The 27,138-nt window shown below is 37.4% G+C and overlaps 1 protein-coding gene across 1 annotated transcript; it reads right to left on the bottom strand.

Annotated features, from left to right (window-relative positions):
- Window positions 1-724: 724 nt before the first annotated feature.
- sema3ga (sema domain, immunoglobulin domain (Ig), short basic domain, secreted, (semaphorin) 3Ga) lies at window positions 725-25,464 on the bottom strand. The gene is made up of 18 exons (XM_067413724.1): window positions 25,037-25,464; window positions 18,327-18,455; window positions 8,458-8,618; window positions 8,273-8,335; window positions 8,043-8,162; window positions 7,722-7,815; window positions 6,643-6,762; window positions 6,361-6,506; window positions 6,158-6,272; window positions 5,768-5,837; window positions 5,090-5,234; window positions 4,699-4,921; window positions 4,527-4,615; window positions 4,338-4,379; window positions 4,019-4,176; window positions 3,781-3,848; window positions 3,538-3,665; window positions 725-1,115 (listed from the first exon to the last, which is right to left on the bottom strand). The coding sequence occupies exons 2-18, from the start codon at window positions 18,442-18,444 to the stop codon at window positions 732-734; spliced, it is 2,244 nt and encodes a 747-aa protein (XP_067269825.1). The 5' UTR covers window positions 18,445-18,455; window positions 25,037-25,464; the 3' UTR covers window positions 725-731.
- Between the last annotated feature and the right edge of the window lie 1,674 nt (window positions 25,465-27,138).

Here is a 27,138-nt window from a genome sequence, read left to right as displayed (position 1 = left end):
TAGGTTGATTTTTATTTTTATTAAAGCCAGTATGTAATGACTGTATCCTGAAGGTTATATTTGTGAGGTTAGTAAGTTTATACCTGTTAAAAATACTGAAATGCAGTCAAATCACTGTGGCAAGTGGAAATACTCGGTGCTAAATCAACACTGACTACAATTTCAGTACAACAGATGAATGGTCAGGTACTTTAACTTTGGATCAGTGAATGAATGAACAATTAATGTAGGATTACACACAGTGACTCTAAAAAGAATGTAGACACTTTACTTTTGGGGGTGAATAATCAAATTTCAAACCAACAAGCTGTTAATTATCGACACAGAATAATTATTCATGAATTGTATGTGTCCAAAATAAATTGGTAATTTCCGATTTCCAAATATATGTAGCCACTATTCACAAATTAATATGCTACATTTTTAACACTGTAAAGTGTCCAACAATATAATTACTATTAACTATTTTACTAATTGTCCAATAGTGTCCAAATACTTTTTGGGGCCACTGTTCATGTATTACCCTATGCAGGTACAGTTCAAACTAATACATTTTCATTTTTAAGTGTCATAAATTAGTAGTGATTCCTTTTGAACACTGTAAAACGTGTCCAAACGGTCCAAAAGTGTCCAAATACTTTTAGGTGCCACTGCACATGAACTAACCTATGCAAGTCCATGAAATGCTCGGAAGAAGGTGACGAACAGGTAACTGTCTTTTCCTCTCCTCCTCACTCCCTGCTATCCTTCAGGTCTTCTGTGTGTCTGCGATTTGCGCGTTTAGGTAGGTCAGCATGAGAGTTTCCCCCGGCCGTCAGCTGCTCCCAGTAGGACTGGCAGTACTGCTGAATCAGACGCATTTCAGGCTCCAGCAGGAGCGCTGGGGTAGGAGGTGCAGGGTCCTTTTGAGGGCTCCTCGAAGCCTCTTCCTCGTCATCGGGGGTGGTGAGGGCTACAGCGATGTCCCGGTCCAGGATACGTAAAGAAACACGAGCCAGCGTGTGTTTGAAGTTATTCTCTGTGGCCAGGCAATGGTATTGGCCTGCATCTGCTTTGGTGAGAGTTTTCAGAAGGACCCCCTGAGGAGTCTTAAGAACCTCCCCGTCTCGATTCAGCTGTAAACATAATCAGAGCAATTTGTATGTATAATCTGACTATACGCTGTTCAAAAGTTTGTGCTTGGTAAGATTTACTAAAGGTTTTTAAAGTCTTTCTTGCTCACCCAGGCTGCATTCACTTGATTTAAAAAGACACTTAACACTAATATTAACAAATTAAAATAACTTTTCTATTTTATGCTGATTTGGTCTCTTATTATCAATAGCTGTTTCATAATGGATGGAAATGCCAAGATATCCAAACATTTAAGAAAAAAAAACTGTGCATTAAAATCGTATATGCTCAATTGAGGTCGATACATTTTTTTCCATCTGATGAGAAGGCATGTAAATTACTATGGAAACTCATTTACCAATGAAATCCCTCAATGTAACACAAGAAAACTCTGCCTCAACAGTTGATGTGATCGGATAACTGGACTAACCAGCGGAACAATTTCATTGAACAGCATCTCAAATGTTGGTTGATTTGAAAGATTTGGTTTAATTCCCTCCCAGAAGTGTCTCACAATTTCACATCAGGCATCCATATGCAAGATAACAGGATGATTTATAGGGTTTCGTCAGTCATTTATGATGTATGAAAAAAGAGCCACTGTGGCTTCCCCAGTTGCAGCAATTTCCATTTTTATTACAGATATTTTGCGCTAATTTCCCAGGAAGTTATGATTTTGTTCTCTTGAACACATGGAATACAAACGCTGCTTTATTTCCAAATGTTTTATGCGACATTCCAATTCTGCACATAAGTAAAATTCGCAACTTTGGATGAAAACATAGCTATTGTTGAAAAGGGCTTAATATTTTTGTGGGAACAGCATTTCTTTGAAATCAAAATCTTTTGTTACATTTTAAATCTCTGTCAATCAACGTCTGATCTTATGCATCCTTGATAAATAAAGTATTAATTTTGTAGCCACAATGACGGTGTCTGTCCATCTGGCAAACGGCCAGATGCCTCTCGCCTCTCTGAGGCGCGTTATCAGATCATGTTAATACGATTAATGACCACAAGGGCACCACGATGTCTGAAAGACCACTCTTTGATATCTGACACCTCACAAACATCTAGACACACACACCCACATAGAGTCCCACGAGTATCAAAGGAATGTATGATTAAAAGTCACCCCAAAAACGTATTAAATGTATGCTTTTTGGCTTAAAGTGTTTTTATATGTGTCTGAAATAATTAGGAGAAATTATATGAATGTAACTCAAGCTGTGTCGGCCCACAGACAGTGGAAAGCCTGTATTTGTGTATTCCCAGATCTCAGACTTATGATCCATGGTATCCTTGTAATCAGAAAAATGTGATCGTACCGAATCTTGTAAAAGAATTTACAGAACATGCATTATTACAAAATTACCAGCGTTGTAAAGAAAAATGCATTAAGCATATCTTCCCCGGATAAGGACCAAAAGGAGGGACTAAGCTGAACAAAGAACTTTGTTTCGCGCCGAAAACTCTCTGATCGATTGGACCATCCAGGAAATGGGCGTCGCTCGACCTGATTTACAAATGCCAATGTGACCCTCACCCTTTCGCGTTTGCATCGCATCAAACGCCGCAGGGCCATCCGCTTTCCAGCCCCCGAGGGCATTCTTCAGAGAGGAGAACTCAGCACACTTCAAAAGACCCGCCGCTCCACACCGACCTCGGAAAGAACCGCCGGACACGCAGGACAATTGAACTCAGAATACACGCACACACGCGAGAAGCCAAAACCAAAGCAAGTATTCTTATTTCTAAAATCCAAACTGCTGTTAAAAGGGTCGGGTTATTTCCCGTTTGTAGTGTTATTTTTAGTCTGTGTTTATTAAACTTCCAAAAGACATTTTTGAATTGAATCTGTTACTCTTCCACATACACGAAGTCAATGAAACTTACGATCCTAACGTTACCTAACTGCTTATGCTACTATTCTAGTAAAGTAAACTGTACGAACATTTGAAATATTGATTTGTCTTGATCAGTAAAGTTAATGATTCTTATGCGCTCGTAAAGCAGTAATCCCTTATTGAGAATTGATTTGAAAGTCTATAACTAATTTGCAGGACAAACTTAGTAAGATAATTTCAAGCAGTTCCGTAAAGGGTTACTTGTATTTAATTAAACATTTTTCCTTATCGGAAAATTTTAATACGTAATGAACGACTAGCAAATTATATTCATAAATTCATGAATATTGAATCCCTTTTGAGTTAATTATTCCCCGAGACATTAAACTCATAGTCATTTTTATTACAATTTCTTTGAACATCAACAACAAAAAAATCTTCCTGACCCTAAACTTTTGTACAAAAACGTTTGTGTATAATAACCAACAAAATAAACATTTTATTATATAATAAATGTTTTATTTGCTGCTAGTTAGTGACTGGTGGTTTAAAATAAAGTAAAAGCATGCAATCTTACCACTTTTCGTCTTCCCTCCTTCTGGTAGAGCCATTTGACAGTGGCCTGAGGAGAGCGTGGCACGCACTCCAGAAATGTGCTGCTTCCCTCCACCCCAAACTGAACTTTCTCCTTCAGTCTCCTCTCCACTAGTAGACATGGCAAAAGATCATGGTCATGTGCTGTCTAATTACACAAATACATCAGACTGACCTCATTATAATCCTGCATGCTAATATTTGTTTAACTGTGTGTTTCTGTTACCTTTGGCATTGTAGCCCCGGCACTGACGCAAAGGGTCGCCGTGTTTAACATCCTGCCTTCTGCTCCTCCTAAAGGAAATAATCCAAAATAATATAATTTAACTCCACATCATTTTACTGAAATGGGACTCACATAAGCCCCTTAAGAAATGTTTTAAGAACCTTCTCGTCATGATTCAGCTGTGAGGAAGGAAGTTGAGTTTTCAAAGTGCATTTTCAAAGAATTCAGGTTCTCTGACCTTTTGGTGGCTTGTGTAAAGGCAGAGCAGTTTTCTCCATCCCAGGCACAGTAGGGGTCTCTGGCCAGACAGCAGTCCGAACAGGCCTTTCCATACACTCCACAGCGGTGCAAAGACATCTGGGTAAGACCTGCCTCTGAAGATGCGTACAGCTGTTGCTGCAAAAAAAAAAAAAAAAAAAAATGGAAACCATTTGTATCGGTTATTGCTGTTAATTCTATAATTTCTGTAATATATATATTTTTTTTTATTATTATTATACCGCTAAAGGCTATTGTATTTAGAACTCATTTGTTACATTTTATTTTTTTACTCTTACCCTTTTGGCTGATAGGTGCATTGTTTTGACAGGAGCAGGAGTCTGTAAATGAAAAGGAACAGAAAAGCAAAATGAATATAAACTTCATTATGTGTTATTACGTATTGTACTTAAATATGTACTTTTATTAAGTAAATGTATATAATATACAATTCTGATGTCTGAAAAATGTTGAAAAAATGAATTTACCCTGAAAACTTCCACTTCCTCTAAAGTGAGCTCTTCCATTGTGGTAGGATCCTTGGGCAGGACTATAACTTTTTGGACCGTACCACGATCTGTGGAGTCAAAGAAAAGTGACACAGATTCAAGATTCAAGAAGCTTGATTAATTTCAGCACATAAGAGGACTCCAGTCTCACCTGTTCCCAGAAAGAGAACCTCATATCGGCCATCCACAGCATCCACCTGGTCCACTGCAATAGTAGTAAAGCGATAGTCTACACCAGAGCGCACCACCAGAGGGCGCTTGTGAATAGGATACACAGGGTGGTACATGAGAGGATGAGCACGAATGAAGTTAACCGCTTCATCGGAGAACTCTTTTGTGGACTTAAGACCCGGTGTGAATGTTCCTCCCGGACACTAATGCGGGAAACAGAGGGAGTGTCAATAAATGTACATGCTTCTGGGTTTGCTCAAAGAAAATAGCCTTACAGCAATAAAATATATCACAAAGACTATAAGATGGATAAGAAGCACAAAAGCATTTTATGCAATGACAAATATTTTGGGTGAGTTTTCAAGACTCACCGTTCCCGGACGAGGATAGGGAATTTTCCCTGTGTATGTAGTCCACTGATAGTTGTGTCCGTGTTTATGGGCGAAGGGGCCATTAAAGACATTTCGGATGTCAGCCATTGAGTAGACACACACGGCTGAACCTTTAAACACAGAGCTAAGAGACAACAACAAGACAGATAAGTAAAATATCACCGGAAACAAAGAATTGTGGGGTGTAAGAAATGACTATAATTAGTCAGAAATATGACTATAAAAAAAGTCAGAAATTACTATAATTTGACATTATCACTGCATCTGAATATGCCTACTTACATTCAAAATACAGTGAATACAATATGTGAAATTAGCAATATGTCTGAATTTATAGTATTCATAAAACAGTACAGTGCATTCAATGGACACTTTACTATCCCATGAGGCCACAGGAGAGGATTTGTGAATGCAATGCAATTTGTTGTAGGTCACATGACAATGACAATATGGTAGATGTATAGTACATCCAAATTTAATTCATACCACACACATTCATACTATATAAAACATACGTTTTTAAATGTCATGAAGTAGATTTTAAACCAAATGTAGTACCTACTATACATTATGTGATTTTGTTTGCAGCATATGTGCTGATGTGAAGATATATTAAAAAAGATGTAGAAATGTATAAATGAAAAAGCAGGTGCGTACCCAGAAGTTGAGAAGACACCATATACCACAGGGTTTCGTTCGTCCTGGGTAGGTTGGATAAACACGTCCCCTGGAGAGGAGAAAAGCATTTAAAAATGTGTCAGTATTCAGATATTAAGTATGCTCTGTCTGGAAATACAACAGCATTTGCTATATCTTAAAAATCCTTTGCATATTTATTGCCACTAGATGGCACTCAAAACTACTATGCAACACATATTAAAGGTGCCCTAGAATGAGATGAAACAATATGTTAAATTGTTCTCTGGTATCTAAATAGAGGGTATGTGGCTTATTTAAGGGCAAAATTTGTCCAGGTTATGGCAAGGTTAATACAATTTTTCATTTTAGAGCACCTTTAAACAAACTTGGAAAGAAAACAGCACTCACTGAGTTCATCAAAAAAGGTTTCCACCCCATCATCTCCCATCACAGAGCACACCAGCCTGGCCTTCAGAAAGGTCGTCCATTTGTTCACGAGAGACTTCTGTCCGCCCTCATCATTCTGTGAAACACACACAGCTGTTTATTGACTGACTGAACTCTGAACTGCTTCCTGTGCACCTGCTGTTTCTGGGAAGGACATTGCTCACCAGGCACACACGGCCCACTCTGGCCAACACACTTGGACTCGCTCCTCCCCCCGAGTCCAGACTCTTCTCACGGAAGAAGAAATAGAGCTTGTCGTCATTCTTCTCTGAGCTGTCAGGAATCTGTTTCATGTGAACAAATACAGGTTCTAGGAAATAAACAGAGTGTGCATGTAACATCCATCCAAATATTTAATGGAAACTAAAACAGCTGAGCAAATATTTATTGTCAATCTAATTAAAATCACATCTGCCAATCCAAATATGAACAGCCGAGCTATTTACCATTCAGCCACCTAGAGTCATACTGCTCTGATCTCACAGCTGGCCGGCTCCCCATGGTCCTGAAGATGCCTGGATCAGTGCTCATGAAGTCCACTGGCACTCCAGCATACAGGTTTCCATCTAGATGTAGCAGAGGTCATAAAAGAATTCATGAGTACAAGTGAAAGCTACATGTTCCAGATGATTTGTGAAGTTGATGAACTGTTCTGTGACGACACATTAGACCTTCCATAAGTTCTGTTAATCTTTCATGCATTACAGAACATGAGATAAACTGGAGATTTCCATATTCACCAGCAATACTTTTAGTAAAATATACTTTTCCTTAAATATACGTATACTATATTTAGTAAAATATAAGGCAAATTCAAATGCATATTATTATTTAATTATTATATTCTTTATAAATACATGGGTTAAAATGAATTGATATTGCAAAGCACTATGTATTTAAAGCAATTATTAAATTATTTCGTAACAGAATTAAAACTACCAATCCAAAAAACCTAATCACAGTCAAATACATATCTATTATAACCTGAATCCGCAATGTAAGCTAATTTAAAATGTAAATATCAATAAGTGTACTGATATTTTCATTCTCTTATGATTCTGTAATGTTAGATGTTATGATGCTGTTTGTTGTGGTTATGTTATATGTTACTCTACTATGCTCTGATTTTGTTGTTATGTTAAGATATATTATGATTTGGTTATGTTCTGATTATTTTAAGTTATGATTTCATAAGTAAAGATTTTGTTCTGATTCTGTTTTGATCTTATGATTCTTTTATGCTATAATAATCTGTTCTGTTGTTACGTTACCTTGTGATGTTATGATCATGTTTATGCTACGTTATTGTATGATTCTATGATTATGATTCTGTTGCACATTATGATTCTCTGTTGTGTTATGATAAGGTATGATTCCGTATATGATTATGTTCTGCTCTTTTGGGCATTGTTTGATAACTTGACAGACAACAGTTGCTACAGTAGGATTGGCTATTAATGTGCTAAGTGAAGGATCAATTACAAAAAATCTAAAAGTAATGGCATCTTCATTAATAGTTTCTTACTAATCAGGGCTGCAACATTCTCCTGGTTTGGATCGTAAGAGCATTTTCCCTTTCCAGAGTCCACATAACCAGGAACCAGTCTGAAGAGGTAGTCCTGTGGACATAAGAGCAGGGTGAGCATTTGTTTTTTTGTCACTGTAGGTTGTGTGTGTGTATGTATATATATATATATATATATATATATATATATATATATATATATATATATATATATATATATATAGATAGATAGATAGATAGATAGATAGATAGATAGATAGATAGATAGATAGATAGATAGATAGATAGAGAGATAGAGAGAGAGAGAGAGAGAGAATGTACCTCAGCTCTCCAGCCTCTGTTGATGAAGGTGCAGATGGGTTTATATGCTCCTGTGCCGCAGGTGTACAGGTGAGTCCTGTTCCATGGCTCAATCAGACGCACAAAGTTAGCACACTCTCCCTGAAAACCCACACACATACAACTGTCAAAAGTGATATTGGTCAGATCAACAGTCTCAACATTCTATTTAGTGATTCAGTTACTAGGATGGTTTGTTGAAAATAACTCACATGCCTGCCTTTCCCAGTCATCTGACACTCTCCCTTTCTCTGCGCTGGAGCCGGCCAGTGTATCTACAGACATAAAACACCCACAGCATTATGAGAAGAATTCACTGACACTTCCAGTTCTTCTGGGGTCAGTGTTTGGGTAACAACTGCTTCATGTTATTTTGTTGTGAATGGAATTCCCTTACAATGAGAGGCTCTTTGTTGATGTTTTGCATGTCCAGAGAGACCAGATATTCACGGCTGCCCAGGTACAACCGCCCCTGGTCTGGGTCAACGTGCAAGATCCGGTAGTCACTGGTGTTGAAAGAGAAACTGAAAGGCCTTGCTGTCCGAGTGTCCATCAGTTCTGATGAATGACAAAAAAGAAGCATAGGAAATAAAATGATGAATCCTGTTGATAAAATTTACTTTTTTGTATTTTAATATAATTTAAAATGTCATTTAATTCTGAAGTTTTAGATACCATTACTCCAGTGTTCAGTGTTATTCTGCAGATTTGGTGCTAAAGATTTTTTTTATTATTATTATTCAGGAAAGTTCATATACACTATACACTAAAAGTATTAATTATTTAGTTTTAAGGTTACACACAGTAATAAAATGATAATATTAATCATATTAATGATAATGCTCAATTAGGAACACTTCTCTGACTACATTTGCTGTCAATTGAGCCTGGTTTTTGAGCCTTATTGATGAGGCAGTTAAGACAAGACAGAAAGGGTGAGAAAATAGTGTTTCATCTATAGGGGGTGCTCTTAACTCTCTCTCGACACATCTACTTTCTCACAGGCTCTCACTAAACAGTTCTGTGGGCATTTCCTTTTCCAGATGAAATCGTTAAAATAGAAATCTTGTAGTGGCAGTGTCCTGGGCCACCAATCTTCAGCGAGTTCTTCTTGAAGGTGGAAGGAAGAGCCGAGAAGCGCAAGCTGGTGACCCTTGGGAGCAAGCCGCACTTAACACAGTTCCAGAAACATTTCCTGAGTGCCAGCAAATAGAAAAACACTTCCACATGCATAGTTCCACATGCATTCAGTCTCGAAGGCAAAGACTAAAATGAAGACATTAAACTGAACCGTTTACTCAGACATTCTTGCAGGCTGTCACAGGACTTCAAAAGAACGCCAGACCCTGATGCAAGAATTGCAGTTAATGTTGTGTGAATGTTTAACAGAGTAGACTTGTATCGGTTTTGAATTATGATTAGATGATTTCAGGCATGAAAGAGACGTCAGCATCTAATAATAGACAAGGAAGATTTTAAAGGAATAGTTCACCCAAAACTAAAATTGTCATAAATTCCTCACTCTTTAATTCTCTCCTCTGAGGAAATACTGTAGCACTTTCACAAAGCTATATTCATAGATCAATTATACACTGATTTCCCTCCGCATCTGACTCTGACTAGATTGTAAATTCATCCACATCATGTCCAGTAACATCATGAACTTACTGTTATACTAAACTTTTATGCAATACTTGTCTGGCTATCACCAGACCAAGCTCAATTTAAAATTGAGCATTGGTCTGTGGGGAGTCTGCTCTGTATTTTCTACTGCACAAGAGGCGGGATCAACAAGCATTATTCGAATGACTCTGTATTCAACCAAGCAGACCACAAGAGGCGTCATCAACATGCAATGACCCATCGTTTCTCTATCTGTCATTGTGTTAAACCCGCCAATAGTGTGCCAGGTGGATAAGCCAGTCTGTGATTGGTTCCCGCAAAGGTGTAACAGAAGCAGTAGAAATTAATGTACAGGTTTCCAGACTGAGTTGCAAGGCGAAATCAAATTGCCGGCAGATCAGGCTGGGCTTACTCGGTCTAATGCAATACACTACCATTCTTGGTTTGGGGGTCAGTAAGATGTTTTTTTTTTTTTTAAACATCTATTCAGCAAAAATGCATTAAATTTACATTAAGTAAATTATGTTCTTTTAAACTTTCTATTTATCAAAGAATCCTCAAAAAATAATCATGGTCCAGCAAAAATACTAAGCAGTAAAATATTAATATTAAAGTGTTTTTTCAACTATTCCCTTTCATCCAGTGTGTAATACAGCTGTTTGTGAATGTAAACATTCCGCAAAGTTGTTAAGTTGAAAGTGCACAATAAATAAAGTTAGTGTCTCCTAAAAAAAAAAGAAAAAAAAAAAGAAAAAAAAAAAAGACTCCGAACCACCTAAACAAGTTTTTGCTATTCGTATCTCTCTGCGTACGTCACTAGATTTTTTTGTGTGCATAATGTCCGCCTATGTTGTCTGCCCACAAACATGTAATTTAACTGTAGACTCAAATCTCAGATTTTAACACGGGATTTGTAAAACACTTGTTCTTGAAAGATGGGTCAGTACCCAGTTTATTTGGATCAGCTTGCTCCTTAGAACCTGTAAGTTTGAATAATTAGATATGTCTTGCAAATGTTAATGTCACATCAGTCATTCATGTTAGTGCTCTGCTAAAGTATGCACTGTTACACCGCAATAATATACACATCAGTTTGTTAATGAACAGCTTATTAATGCTGATGTGAGGAATTAGTCACAACATCTCATAATGTACCTCAAATTGAGTACAATATCACTGAGATAATCCTGCTTAAGTTGTTCTTGCGATGGAGGTTCATGTTAAATAACTAGTTCTTTGGCCCCACTTTATATTAGGTGGCCTTACCTACATCAAACAATAAGTACAGTCTACTTACTGTGTTCAAAATGTATTGCAAAACATCTTTGCTGATATTGAGGTGGGATACGGGTAGAGTTAGGGTCAGGTGTGGTGGTTTGGGTAAATTTAAGGGTAGGGTTAGGTGAAAGGGAAGTGCCAACTGTGTAATTACAAATGTAATTATTTACAGATGTAATTACATGCAGGTATTTTTTAAATGTAAGTATGGTGTAAAAACATGTATGTACACAATAAGTGCATTGTATCAAATTATTAATTACAATGTTAGTACATAGTAGTTAAAGGGTTAGTTCACCCAAAAAAGAAAATTATTACATTACTTACTCACCCTCATGTCGTTGGACACCCGTAACACCTTCGTTCATCTTTGGAACACAGATGAAGATATTTTTGTTGAAAGCTGATGGCTGAGAAAGGCTTCAGAAAGGCCTCCATTGGCATTAAGTACATTTCCACTGACCCACTCACAAGACCCATAAAAGGCACTAAAGACTTCATTACAAAGTCCATCTCACTACAGTGGCTGTACAATAATTTTACAATGCGATGAAAATAGTTATTGTGCGCACAAAAATCAAAATAACGACTTCATCCACCAAGTTATCGACGTGAACTCGACGCATGCACGAGAATATGACGCAGCTACACCGTTCAATACATGATCCGGAAGAGGAGGAGCGCCGCTATCGCGTGAGTTCACGTCAGAGACCTACACCGAAGACAATAACTTGGCGGATAAAGTAATTGTTTTGATTTTTTTTTGCACACAAAAACTATTCTTGTCGCTTTGTAAAATTATTGTACAGCCACTGTAGTGAGATGGACTTTGTAATGAAGTCTTTAGTGCCTTTTATGGGTCTTGTGAGTGGGTCAGTGGGAATGTACTGAATGCCAATGGAGGCCTTTCTGAAGCCTTTCTCAGCCATCAGCTTTCAACAAAAATATCTTAATTTGTGTTCCGAAGATGAACGAAGGTGTAATGGGTGTCCAACGACATGAGGGTGAGTAATTAATGAAATCATTTTCATTTTTGAGTGAACTAACCCTTTAAGGCCACCTAATATAAAGTGGGTCCAGTTCTTCCAATGTTTCATCTCTCGGATTGATATAGTAGAAATCGACATCGTTACTGTCTTTATAGTGTGCACAATCGCGGAGCACTGAGGAAGCTGAAGCTCGGTTATGTAAAGAGTAATAAGGGTTTAGCTTGACCTTTGATACATACAACATAATTAAGACCCTTTAATATTACTGACTAGTTATCAGTCAGATTACAAACCGTATATGAAATAGGTTATTCTGAGAGATTTGTTTTCTCACCTTACAGATCAAGTATAAAAGCAACATTTTCTCAGGCTTGCATCTTTCTGTAGGTCAGTCAATGCAACCCTTTCTTTGTGTATTATCAAATCAAAAGGAATGTAAGAGTGGGCTAAAAAGCTTCAGCCATTTTCAGCGTGTCTGATGAGCTTTTAAGGGCTGAATATTTCAAGCACTGACCTACTGGGTGGCAGTGCCTGTAAATGTTCTGAGCAGTCAAATGAAGCTTGATACAAGTTCACTGTAGCCTTTCACATTGCAATTAAAGGCAGCCTTTAGCTGGCACACACCAAAACTTGAAATTACAAGCGGGGAACCAATTTGTCAATGAGCTTTGTAATCCTTTCCTTGGACGATCATCCATACGGATGTTTATACACCAACGGAAATGTTTAGGCACAGGAAATGTGGGCATTTTGATGACGACTTTAATGTCGTAAAAGTAAATATATGTTTGAGTGTGTGTCTAGGAGTGTGTGTTTACAGGATGCTCTGGAGAGAGTGCTAAAATAACCGCTAATGATCGGATATCTGTTGGACACGGAACAGGGTGGGCAAAAGGGAAAGAGTGTGTTTACAATCCTGTTCCCTACTCTTCCCTTTAACGTTAGGAAAGAACACCGGACACGGCACCCCTGCCAAACCTGAAATGGACCAAAGTGGACGCAGCACAGGGTTCATTACAATCACGGGTGAAAGACGCTGATACAAAGGTGAGGAACACAGAGTCTAGTGATACAACATCCTGCAGGAAGTCTTTGTTGTGAGAAGAACTCAACAGGGACTCAATAGACAGTCTTGTCTACCTTAAAATAACTAAACATAATACAAATTAAACATTTAAACATAATTTAAATTGTAAATAAATGATTCAAATTTCTATCAATATTGTGTAAATATATGATTAAAGGGGGGGTGAAATGCTGTTTCATGCATACTGAGCTCTTTACACTGTTAAAGACTTGGATTCTCATCCTAAACATCCTAAACAACTAATGTTGGACGTTTGATGGAGTATTTCTGTTTCAAAAATACTCCTTCCGGTTTCTCACAAGTTTCGGAGAGTTTTTTTCGAGTATGGCTCGGCTTGACGTTAATAGAGCGGCAGGTCCTTGTATGGGCCGAACGGCCTCTTCTCTCGGTAGGGTGCACGCGTGACTAGAGCGAGAGAGGAAATGCACACCCATAAACACTGCTCTCAGGTGCATTTCCAGTCATCCGTGAACACTTATGTCGGTTATAGTCCGCGCCGCGCTCCACTTCATTCCTCCACTTTGACATCAAGCGACTTCAACGCTTCAGCACAGCATTCCGGGAAGGCAGCGCTGCATTTGAACCGATTTGAATGCAGAAATTACGGGAAGCTTCACAACATCGTTTCAGTCGCGTCGCAAAGTGGATCTCCACACTCCAAGAAGTGTGTTTTTGATGGAGCCGTCCCAGCGATAAAGGTTCGGTCCTGCTTTGGAAGCAGCCGGTGAGTAAAACTGCTTCAAATGTCTCTGCTGTTGGCTCGTCGCGTGAGTAAACATCAGTAAACCACACGATCGTGTGCTTCCTCATTCAAATGCACTAACGGACTCCATTGTTGTTCTGTATATAACGTTACACTAGTCTGACGTGCAAAACCGTTTTGCTTGCTACTGCTAAGGTTTAGTCCATAAACCGAATCATGTCCTCATAAACTGCGAGTAAAGACACACAAATGTGAACAGGCCACTAAATACAGTACACACCACAGAGACGGACGTCCTGCTGTTGCTGTTTCTCCTGTTCAATTTATTTCAGCCTCCGGATCATATCTGTATTAGCTGAGCTCGATAGCCATGGGTTTCTCCACGCTTGAGCCTCCGGGCGCTCGTTTTTTTCCGGAAAGACTCGGTACAGCCCATATTTCTTTTATAAATATAATAAAACTAAAGACTTTTCGGAGATATGAAGGATGCAATACTACTCTATAGGTACTCAAGATTGACTGAAACACCCCCCCCCCCCCTTTAACAATAAATTATAATATATTTTATTTTATATTAATATAAAATGTATATTAAAATATTTAACTGTTAGCTACTCATAAGCACACAATAGTATAATCTTTAAATTATAATAATTAAAAGACATTTACAATCATTTGATTTTAATCAGCGTATCATAATCGGCATAAATTATTAAATTGATCGACAGGCATGGTAAAATGCATAATCATAAGGTAAGGTTACACACTGGACGCATTAGGGCCATTGTAGAATATCATGTTCCTCTTTCAATCTTTCTGCCAGTTTCTCATAGTCTCTCTAGTTGGGTACACTTTCTGGAGTTACACAAAGACCTTCCCTCATCTGCAGGCGCCTCCGAAACAAAGACCATCCCGGTGGCAAACAATGAACAATCCATCTCAGATAACGGCAGAAAATAGAGATGCCAATGAGACAAGTGGATTTTTCCGTCCAGTTATTCTAGATGTGATGGAGAGGGTTGGGTCGAGGGTGAGAGAGGGTTTAATAGTGGAAGGGGGATCTTTCCTGGCGGGGGTAAAATATGTTGCAAATGAGGAAAACGGCTGCGCAGAACGGACTGGATCAGAGCCAACGAATTTCAGTGGAATTACAGGGACAGGTGATGAAAGACAAGACAAAGCGAACAATAACTAGTTAGATCCAAATTACTGAGGGCGTATAATTCAGCCCGGTCATCTCTTCAATTAGGTTTTATCAGGGCACAAGCAGGAGGAATATGAGCCTGGGGCAATTGGAAATATGAAACAGGAGGTGATTGATATTGGAAACAGCTTTTCTTTTTTCATGAATCCTGCTAATATCTTTATGAATTTCCTTCAAGGCACGTTTAACCCCCATCGTGATTGAATTGTTTGTGAGGAACAGAAGGGTCAATTGAATTCTGTAAATCTCAAAGGTCACTAAGAATTGAGGCATCAAACACCATTCTTTTATTCACAGAATCTCTATTTAGTGGTTATGAGGCAATGGATGTTTTCTTATTGTCAGTTAGGTCCATAACAGCCTTCAAATAATTTCATGTCCCACCTCATGTAGACAAGACCTACAGTATATATATATATATATATATATATATATATATATATATATATATATATATATATATATATATATATATATATATATATATATATATATATATATATATATATATATATATATATATAAATTTTGTTTTTTTATTATATAAACTATTATTATTTTATTATTCCAAAAGAATAAAATTACAAATAATATATTTGAAGGTTCACTAGAAGAGATACTGTAGGTCTTGGCGTCAAACAAGTATAATCTCTTGTTTACAGCAAGTTTTCTGAGGAAAACAGTTCCTGAAATAGCCGTCAAAATGGCCAAATGACCTAAAAACAACTTCAGAATACTCTAAGAGGGGCCAACAATGGTAGCTTTGAGTGCTAACCTGAGTCAAGTCAGCTTTTTATGTAGGTCATAGTTATTGTACCATAGCAAAGAATGAGGCCCCACAGAAAAATGGAGTGACTGGGGAAAATTTTGCTGTTGGAAAAAGTTGTTTACAGTCTGGTTGACTGTAACAACAAATCCAACCAAGTCTCAAATTGTGCTTATATTCTGGTGATTTGCTGTATTTTGATGTTCACCGCTGTTTTTAATCTTAGAGTACTTTCCAAACAATCGTGTGCAGGGTTATAATCACACATACATGAGATATGGACCGCTCTATCATTTTTGAGTGTAATTATGTGGCACAGTGGTATTCACCTCTCCACCTTCAGCTTATTCAGATGAAACATTATATGAGAGGATTCCTCTTAAGTGATTCACACTTTTAATACCGGTTTACATAAGGCATGCGTTTTAAGGAGCCCATATTTCAACCTGGTCCCAAATTTTAATTAAAGGGGCTGTGTTACATGTATCTATTAGTTGCACTAATGTGTGTGTATAAAGTGCCTGCATGAATGTGCATGTGTTTGACATCTGACAATGGCTGTAATTGTTCAAAATTACTGATTTTGACCATATATATGCTTTGAAGATGTACAATTATTAGAGGAGGATGGTGGGAAAGTCTGTGGGAAAATCCCGAATAACAAGGCATCCGTGTCAGATTTCCCTCAAAGAGAAAGATACTACATGAGTTACAGCACTGGTTCTTGAGACATCTATACCTGCCATTAGTTTTTATAATATCAACATTTCCACTATGAAATTAATAATGGATAATCCCTGGAATGTTCTTAACACAAATGTAATTTGATTTTCTTTTTATAAAAATAATGATGTGAATTTTAACCCCAAAAACCACCTGTCCTCAAACCCATATTATATTTTTTAAATATATATATATATATATATTAAACTTAAGTCAAACAGAAATATAAATGTCTACTGATATACATTTATATTAAGAAAGTGAAAAAAAGAATAAATGTTCTCTTATATGGTGTCCCTACTTATGTTGCATTCAGCTGACCCTGTCTGATTTTATTTCAAACCATCCTGTAGTGTCGATTAATTCTTAATCAAAGATTTGACAATATTTAGCTGTAATAAATATTTAAAATTACAGCACACATTATTTTTGTATCTGACTGTATGTGCTGACAAATAGAAACGCTAATGTTTGAAATCTAGGAAATTACATATTACTATGAGCTCTTGAATTTTTGAACAATAAACAATATACAGGAATCAGTGGTTCTCTGGAATATGCTTAGTTGAGGACACATACCCCCACCTTAACCGTGCTGACAACATCCACCATTTGTTTTCAGCCAAGAGCTGCCTGCTACTGGAAAGGAAAGTGTGCACGCGTGTTGTGTGTGTGTTTGATGTGTGTGTGTTTGATGTGTGTGTGTGTGTGTGTGTGTGTGTGTGTGTGTGTGTGTGTCCTTAGAACAAAGAATTAAAAAAAAAAAATCTGACAAAACCTTCCTACATACATCCAAATACATATTCAACAAGATACATAATTCAAAAATTTAAAATTAATGTTTATATTCTAAAATGTTATTTATTCTAAAAAAGGTCCCAATTCTATGTTGTTTTGTTGTAAAAATAGTCAAAATAATAAAAAGAATTGCACTTCAAAAACCCGAAAAAACCGAAAAACCGAAAAAACAAACAATGTGTCTCATTTTGAAGACTGCAGCTTTGTCAGCAGCATACGTCATTGAGGCTGCCTCATTTTAGAAAAGTAGCCATTACAAACCAAAGCATAAATACATTACAACAATTTATGATTCACAAGGAATAACAGTGGTTACTTTTCTAAAATGAGACACCCTTGAAAACACATGCGACCTGCGGAGTACTCAGCCTCAAAATGAGACACAGCTAGTGTGGAAAGTTGTACACTTCATGCACTCAACTGTCGCTGATTTAATTACGTAGCTGAGAGGGAGGGACTATCAAACTTGTCGTCTAAATGTCTCACACTACACATTAAAGTACATGGTGCATAGTTTAAGTGCATAGTATGTCATGTGGGACACAGCTAAAATGTTTTCTTCAAAAGGTAGGGTGTGGCTTATGGTTAGTCTATAGCATACTGTATATAACTTGCTTTATATAACAACAATGCAAGTCTGGTATGTCCTCATTTAGACTCTGTGTGTGTGTGTGTGTGTGTGTGTGTGTGTGTGTGTGTGTGTGTGTGTGTGTGTGTGTGTGTGTGTGTGTGTGTGTGTGTATATAATGTAATATAAACCTGAGATCGTCTACATAGTGGGGACCAGCCTGCAGTTACCCATGTCCCCACTTTTCAAAAGGCTTATAAATCATACAGAATTAGTTTTTTTGAGAAAGTAAAAATGCAGAATGTTTCCTGTGATGGGTAGGTTTAGAAGCAGGGGCAGTGTAGGGGGATAGAAAATACATTTTGTACAGTATAAAAACCATTACGCCTATGTAATGTCCCCACATTTCACAAAAACAAATGTGTGTGTGTGTCTGTGTGTGTGTGTGTGTGGGCATGTGGGTCTATGCAAAAGAGAAAAGAGAGGTTGAGTCCGATAGACAGGTAATGAATAATGTTTGTGCTCACCTTTAAAAGCCAGGTGCACTCTGGGAGCGGAGCGATGTGTGCAGACCACTTCAAACACAAACAAAGCCCACAGCAACAGGAGGAGTCTTATTTCCATAACTCTCATGGTTAGACCCATTTGCAGGCAACCTATACAAACCCACACAAAAGAAAGAAAATAAAACAAGGTGGACATAAAAAGAAAAGCACAAGAGAGGCTAAATTTATCATTGATTTTGACAAAGGAAGAGGCTGAAATGACAAAGGCAGAACAGATGAAGGATGCTTGGGGGAAAAAATAGCTTGGAAATAAATGAGAGGACAAAGACAAGGAAGAGAGACGGAGACAGTTCGATTTAGACAGACAGCAGAAGGAACTGATAGCAAATATGACTACGTACTATACTACACTGTTGTAAATTTAGCCTGGAGTTTTTACAGCCAGACAAATCCTAGCCTGTCACACCTTCCTTCATTCAACTCCATGGAAAGACAGAGGTTTCAGGCCTGCATTAGAGGGTCGGCATTTATGATACATGGTGTCAGTTTTATTTTAGGAAAAACAGGTGCCGTTAATCAACTTTATCCACCCGGTGCAACTGCACAGGGCTGTTTTTCAAAAGCTTTGTGAGCCAAGTTGATTGTAGAGACCACTGGAACCATTGGCAATGGTTCCACGATCTACTTAGGTTTACAATTTACAATGTTTACTATGACTATAGTTTGAGACCTGTGTACGAGGAGAGAGACTTGAGAAGTGAAAGCATGATAATGAAACGTGTAATATGGACATATTGACGTATTTTAGATACGTATTTACAACTAAAGATAAGTTACGAACATTTAATATCATAGATATTTGCATATTTTACCGTTTTATAGATACATTTTAGAAACCTTAACCATATCTCCAAACAACCATTTAATAGACAATAATACACAAAAAGAATATATAAAATATAATGGACAGAAATATGTATAATAATAAAAAACTACAATTTTAGTGTAAATAAAGCATTAAAAAGATATTTTGAGCGGATAATCTACCTCTTACCTCTAAACCTAAAAATATGTACAGTTATAAAGAAAAACATAACAGACAGACAGGTAATCATCACAATCATTTACTTATTGCAAATATGTCAAAGAGGTATCAATAGTACAAATGGCGATGTGCTGTAGTCACAGTCCTCTCATGTGGTATATAATAGTTTTGTATGAGATACAGAGCAAAATGCAAGTATTAATTGCTGATATTTTCACACAGTGAAGGTGTGCATTTTTCATTCTAACACATCAACTGAAACACGGCAGGGCGCAATCTTTGACGAAGCGGGCGAAAGCCAGAGAGTCCTTGCGTTCCAATTCGCATACTATCCAAACTAAATAGTATTCGAAAATAAAATTAGTATGTCCCAAATCGTAGTATGTTTAAAAGAGTATTCCAAAGATACCCGGATGGTTTACTATTTCTGGTCCAAATTCGAAGTGCGGATCGATGCGCACTCTAACGGCTGATATTCCCCACAACCCATTGCGAGTTGGACAAGGATTCAATTAGAACTACAAACGTGGATAAAAAGCGTTAAAAAACTACAAACATGACGGATGTGCGAGTCCAATGGATAAGTAGAGAAGTTTAGATAAAGGGGTTTGAGTGACCAACTATCAACATTTAACCTGACAAAAATATATTTATTCAGTGTTTACCACATTATATTTCACCTTCAGCAGCATTGTGAACTTTTCTAATGACACGTTTGGCCATTAACTTTTAAATGCATCCTTATATTTCAACTGCAAACACATGAGGAGAGTCTGCATTAAAGACCAACAAATGTCAGATCAACGTGCGGCTACATTTCTCTCTCATACGGTAAGAAATGAAACTGAATGTGGAGGATTTATACTGTGGCGAATCTGACGATGATTGACAGGGCAGTTAAACGGTGATGATGGGATGCACGTAACTAAGCGACAGAGTCTGTTAAAGTTGACGAAGTAGTAGGCTATGTCCCCTTTTTCTTCACAAAAAGAGTACATACTTGTAGGACGTAGTATAAGCAGGCGAATTGGGATGCAGCAAGTGTTTGATATCACTGTTGTAGAATGTGTCGTAAAACTTCCTTGAGGAGGCGCCAATATTTTTTAATTTGTAACGATTATACTTTATTTTAAGGTGGCGTAGTTACATTGTACTTTCTTAAATAAGTATTGAGTAATATTAGTAAACATGTACTTAGTGTATGGTTACGGTTAGGGACAGTTACTTGTAATTATGCATCATTTATTTTTAATATTATAGCATGTAACCATATCACCTAAAGGGTTACCTTTGTAAGGAGTGCGGGATTTGACGTTTATGCTCGCTGCTGAGAATGGAGATGAAGATCACTGAATAAAAGTTTGAATTTGGGTCTGTCACTTAATCATATGGATTCTAAAGATTTCGATTCCAGGTTAAATAAAATTAATTCTTTTTGTGAATTTATGTTTTTGATGTATTAGATCAAAAAGCAGAATTGGTCATCGTTGGGTAAACTTCTATACCGGTTAGACTACATTAATGGGGTCATATAATGCCATTTTTGTACAAGTTAATATGATTATTTAGTGTCTTAATTAAAACCTTGTAATATACTTTAATTAAAAATTCTATTTAGTATTCTAATAAATCACTCATTTAACCTGGTGAAAAAAAAGCTGTTTTCAGCAAGCCGTTTCTGTGCATGTGCCTTTTATGCTAATGAACTTTGCTCACCCCGCCCCTCTGTTCTGTGGGGGCTTTGAGTGTGAAGCGTTGCTTAGACAACAGGAGAAAGTTTAACAGCCAGTCTCTCAGGACACATCTGTGCAAGTTCAACCATATCAATTTGATATATCAGATATATCAACATCAAAATGACTGCGGTGTTCATTATTACACCCAAGAAAAGAACATTACAATAGCTTAGACGCCATTCTGCTCCAGCGTATCCACAATGGCAGACAGCATGCGCTCGCTCAGGGCGGGTCTGAGCTGAAACGCTGCTGTCAATCAACAGTCGTGGGAGGGGTGTCCGATCGTGTGACGTCACACATCGAACGGCTTGATTTCAGACAGGTGAAAACATATAAGGAGTTTAAAAAAAAAAAAAAACACTTGATGGATTTTTATCATTAAAGGATTGTTGTGTACAGTCAATACCAACATATGTTGCTGCATAATCAACTTGTAAAAGTGCATGTACCATTATTATTATATAATTTTTGTGTTCCCATTTGCTCAAATAACAAATAAAAACTCTGCAATAGTATTTTCACAAATTAATTACATAAAAAAAGTTTTTTTTAAAAATAAAATACGATTGATAACAGCAGTCAAAGAGAAAGATGTCAATTTTACCATTACTCCCACTTTCTTGTAATTTGATGCAAAAGTAATATATAAAGGCTATAAATGTAGGCTACATACTTTTAATGACAATATAAAAAATCTTTGCAGGATTTATGATGATGACCATTAAAACACATCGCAGTTTGTGAAACGGGTTTGTGATGTTCTACTGTAACCATCTACTACGGGGAAAAAAGCTGATTTGCCGTAGCCATAAATGCATGACAGATTAGATAAGTAAATGTTAAATTATATTGTTGTGGCATTGTAATTGTATCGATAACGGAATTCCAAAAGCAAACCTTTTCTTGCTTTTTTTAAATTACATTTTTTTTGTATATTGTTAAATGATTAAGTGTTCGGTTATGCAGTCCTCTTTGTTGCTTAGTGATATTTGCATTCTTTGGCTATGGCAGTTTACTTCCGGTTGCCTTTGCAGTTCATCATCAGCAGCTGTTGCTTAAAGTCCCTTGTCTGGCCATCACCAGACCAAGCTTAATTTAAATTTGAACATTGGTCTGTGGGGAGTCAGCTCTGTATGTTTACTGCACAAGAGGCGGGATCAACGAGCATTAATCGAATGACTGTATGCAATTGGATAGTTCTTCAACCAGTCAAACCACAATAGGCATCATTAACAGGCAACGACCCATCATACACAATCGCTTCTCTATCTGTCATCGTGTTAAAACTGCCAAAAGCGTGCCGTTGCTGTCTGCGATTGGTTCCCACAAAAGTGTAATAGAAGCAGTAGAAATGAATGTACAGGGCGAGTTGCAGGGCGAAATCAAGTCGCCGGCAGATCAGGCTGGGTTTACTCTATAAAATCCCTATTTTATGTAATCCTTTGAGTTTGCAGCAGAAGTCACATAGATCGAAATCATTTTATATTAAATAGATGAGTAAACTGTTAAATAAGTGTGACTGAAAACAATGTCACTGATATGACAATTGAATAGAGTAGAATCAAGATATTAATGCCATGATTTCACATTGAAGTATTTAAGGTTTTCTTTTAATGAGGCTTTTTCTTCATTGTATCAGTTGCATCAATCTGACATTTTTTACTTTAAAACAAAAAATATCGCAATAATTGTAATTCATTAGTGAATTCCCATTCTTTTATGTATGAACTGCATCTTTAACATGCTAGATGTTAAAACAAAAATGATACCCCCTTAAAACAAAAATGTGTCTGTCCCATCTTTGACCCAAAAATCTTTTTCACTGCTTGTGAAAAAGAGCTTATTATGATGCCATGTGCCTAGCAAAAGCTGGAGGTGGCAAATCAGTCCAAGCTGCTGCAAAGCCTCGTCACGCTGCTCACTGTTATAACTTGGAAGATCTCGCTGGAGTCCAGGGCTGCAACTGCTGCCTCTTTTAGACCAGTTTCCATCAGGTACTGATCCTGGGCTCCCTTTTATGACATCATCAGCTGGCCAATGATGTATGGGGGTGATGTTAGCACAGCAGGCACTCGCATACTTGGGATTTGCATGTCCATGCATTCTCCTCATTGGAGATCCTTGATTAAATCAGCTATGCCAACTTACATATTTTTATTAGCACTCTCAGCTATTTGTGTGTTTTGCATAAAGTACATGTGGAGGCAAAAGTTTTGACACCAGGCAACTCACTTAATCCTTTTTCACAAACTCACATGTGCACACAAACACCGGTCCAGGCTCTGCCAGCTGTCACAGGTTCAAATTCACATTCAAAGTACATCTAGGGGCTTGTCCAGGAATGTACTACATGTCCAAACTGCAAGATGACAGAGTGAGTGAGAGAAACCCGTAGACTACATAGAAAAGTTGGTAAATGAGAGCGGAGAGTAAGAAAAGGCACTGAAGATGGTTATCTCTCTGTATGTTCATGTAGATGTGTATCATGGCTCTGTAGACATCAGATTGGGATCATAGTTGCTGTGTTAGCATTAGACAAGACAAGACCAAAGAATTATTGGTCTGAAAGCTGCAAACGCACGTTTGTGATCTCGGGTGCACCCGTGAGGGGCTACGAAAACCAACAAATAATTGATATAATCTTTTCTAGTTCAAAGCGTCTTCACTTTTGAACCTGATTTCAAAAATCCTCTGATGTTTTACTGTTTCACTGGCTCTTGATGAAACTCACACCGTGCAAGATCAGATTTGTTTTATGTCTCCTCTCCTTCACATATTCAGCATCAGTCGCTTGGCATGGTTCTGGCATTGGTTTGAGGGGAAAGAGTATGGGAAGTACACACACATGCACACATACACACACACACTGCTGAACATTTAACTAGATGGATGGATGGATGGATGGATGGATGGATGGATGGATGGCTTTACCTGGCTGTATGCAACTAATTTACATCATTTTACACAAAAATATGCATGCCTAAATTTTTCAAGTAAACTGTTAAGCAGGATATTGGCCGTTTTAAATTTTCAGAGGAACTTCACAGGTGTAAACGGTTATACTTTCTTGTTAGCATGCATTATGTATCAGTTGTCCTCTGCCGGAATGGCCAGAATATGAATTATGGATGCTTAAGCGCAATCTATGACGTCCATTAAATCCAACTCCAACGTGTCCGTTTTTGCCCCCTTTTTTGTGAATGACAAATTGTCAGACTGCTGGCTTTCTTAAATTCCAATATACATCTTAAGGGTAAATACAAAAAGAGCAGTGTTTACAAAATACTTTTTTTTTTTTTAAATGGTAGGATGAGGTTATGTAAGAGTGCAAAACTATTAAACAGTTGCCACATATAGTACTTGACAATTATCAACAGATTTGATAGATCTAGGTTTCATGTAGTCATGTTAATTGCATTTTTATATAAGTTTTATATTTATAGGAAACTTAATTGGCCTACAATTAGAATATCAAGAATTGTTAACTGATTATAAAGAGTGGGCCTATCTGCTAAATAAAATGATTAGGCCTATTTTAGGCAAAACTTTATGAACTAACGTTCCAGATATTTCTGTGAATAAAACTGCCCATTAATATCGAAAGATTGCCGAGCTAGGAACAAAGAACCATCTGGAAAATGTGCTTACAGGTAATTTATCTCCATTTTAGGAAAACGTATTATATTTTCCTTATTCTGTATGTAGTTTCTCTATAACTACATTTTTTTAAGAAGAATTGCAACATTTTTAAATCTAATGAGGTAACGACATATTTCTGTAAAATGTCAACTCTAAATCGGCATGTTCGCACAAATTAGCAAGTGACATTTGTCGACCAAAAACAAAAACTAAATCTTTCTTATTTCCATCCTGTCCAGCGGATTTCATGCCATAAGCTTTTAGCAACTCTGATTGTGAAGTTTAAAACAGTTTATCTCTATGAGAAGTACCTGATTCGCTGGTCTTGTGGCTCAGTCGGTCTGTTGCTCCGTGTGTTTGGTGTCTTGAGGATCAGGTGAGATGTTATCGTTACATTCCTTACCGTCTCTGTGAGCACAGCTCGTGCCTCAAATTCTGAAATCCGTCCAAAAACTTCTCATAAAATCATAAGAGCATAGATCTAGCTTTTTGAATTCACACTTTTTGGGCGTGTCAATGAGTCCGAAAAAAAACGGAGATAAAAGTTGCAGTTTGAGCACGCAATTCCTCGGGATAATGCTGTTATCTGGACAGTTGAGAAGATAAAGGCAACAAAAGCCAAGATGTGTTTAGCTATTTTCGTGACAATATCTCCAACGTTTGCTAGTTTGAATACAAAACAGAAGATGTGTTCGTCGTCTTGTCACGTAAGCTCCACGCTGCACGTCGTCTAGTGTTGAAAGTCTGCGCGGTGGCAGGTGTTTGGTTTATTCGACCGGTGTCACGGTCCAGCCCCCTCGGCATTGCTCCGTCCCATTGAACCGCCTTTAATGATGAAGAGAGACCAGGAAAACATGAACATATATTAATGCAGAATAATTGCCGTTTAAATGTAATACTTTTGAACATTATAAAGCTTAAATATTGAACGTATCTAAGTCATGGTACCCCTTTATTTGTACTCCTAATCATAGATGATACAATGTTAATGAGGGATTTGTGGACACATCCATGTTTTTGGATTTGCAGTTTAAAAGTTAGTTTTTATTTTGAAGTAAGTAAATTACACTACATTTCGGACATCACTTTCATTAAAAACTAAGCCTGTATACGTTAGTTGAGTGAAATCTTTAAATTTGCAGAAGAGTGTTGCTATGACATTTCCCTAGCTAATGTTGCACAGGACTTTTTACTCCAGCAATTATTTCTCAGGATAGGTTAATTTCTGAATTGCCTCACACCTTTAAGTTACAAAATCTACTGAACATTTCCTCTTTTATTACTCAGAGAGAGAAAAAAGATATAGTTTACTGGACATGTGTTAACCAATAACAGGGGCATGTTGTCAAATTATTTAGGGTAAGTTGTCACAATGGGGGATTTTGGGGGGACATTTTAAGCAGTAAAACAAAAATGAAGATAAAAAAAACAGTCATAGCCTACATGTCAAATGCAAAAGACAGAAATTTGAATGCATAGGCCTATATTTTATGAAATTTCAAGATATAAAACATGTCAACTGCATTGATCATGAGAACAGTTTTATTGTGTTTTTATTGTGGACTTCTTAAATCTTAATTTTAAGATAATTTTATCTAACATTTAATTCATTCCACTGTTCGAAAGGTATAAGCGCCAGTACTGTTGTGGTATGAAACCTATGTGGTCTGCCCATCTTTTTCTCGTCATTACTAACTGCTGTAAACAGAGTGACAGACAGTTGTCAAGCCATTGTGTAGGAGACCCACTGCAGTGCATTTGTAACGGATCCATTTGTCCCCCCAGAAAGCCTTCTGAAATTCCCAAAGTTCTTTTGCATCGTGCTGTGTGACTCACGACGACGGGGACGAAACAAAACAGAGGGGGTGGGTTGGGTGAAAGGACGTTCTTTTGGACAAAAAAACTTGCGACTCGGTATTTTAGACACAAAAGGCCCTTGGTGTGCGTTTTTATCTAGGGCCTCTGACACTTTTGCACAGGGACTTTTGCATTAGGAGTGCTTAGTCTAAATGTACAAATGTGTTATATTGCCTTTATATATAATTCAAAAGTCAGTGGAAGGGCGTGTAAAATTTTTACCATTTCCTTTTCAGCTGATTAAAAAGACACTCTACTTTTCATGACATCACACAATGTGCCCTTTTCTTATACTGCTGCGGATGTGGAGGTGGTTTCTTGTCTTTCTCTCTCTTTGTGGGAGGCATCCTTTATTTTCCTCTGAGAGGAAGTGACTCAAGTCGGCTTTAAGTTCAGGTTTCCGTGTGATTTTCACCCACAATGCACTGAGCCCCACTGGCTACACTATCTTCCATTCAGCCCCTCATTCTCCCACGTCAGAGAGACTTTACACAGTACGCAGTTTTACAACCATCTACGCAAACTAGTGAATCAACTCAGAAGTTTAATTACCTAA

Source organism: Pseudorasbora parva, chromosome 13 (genome assembly GCF_024679245.1).
Source record: "Pseudorasbora parva isolate DD20220531a chromosome 13, ASM2467924v1, whole genome shotgun sequence".
In the NCBI taxonomy this organism is placed as follows: Eukaryota; Metazoa; Chordata; class Actinopteri; order Cypriniformes; family Gobionidae; genus Pseudorasbora; species Pseudorasbora parva.
Note: the sequence above shows the minus strand (reverse complement) of the source record. Positions and strands in the feature narration are given on the sequence as shown.

Coding starts and splice junctions, on each gene's coding strand:
- sema3ga (XM_067413724.1), bottom strand. CDS start 18,444: ATGGGTCTAACCATGAGAGTTATGGAAATAAGACTCCTCCTGTTGCTG. Junction 4,922..5,089: donor CCTATCCTCGTCCGGGAACG/GTGAGTCTTGAA, acceptor TTCCCGCATTAG/TGTCCGGGAGGAACATTCAC. Junction 1,116..3,537: donor AGGAGGGAAGACGAAAAGTG/GTAAGATTGCAT, acceptor TTATGTTTACAG/CTGAATCGAGACGGGGAGGT.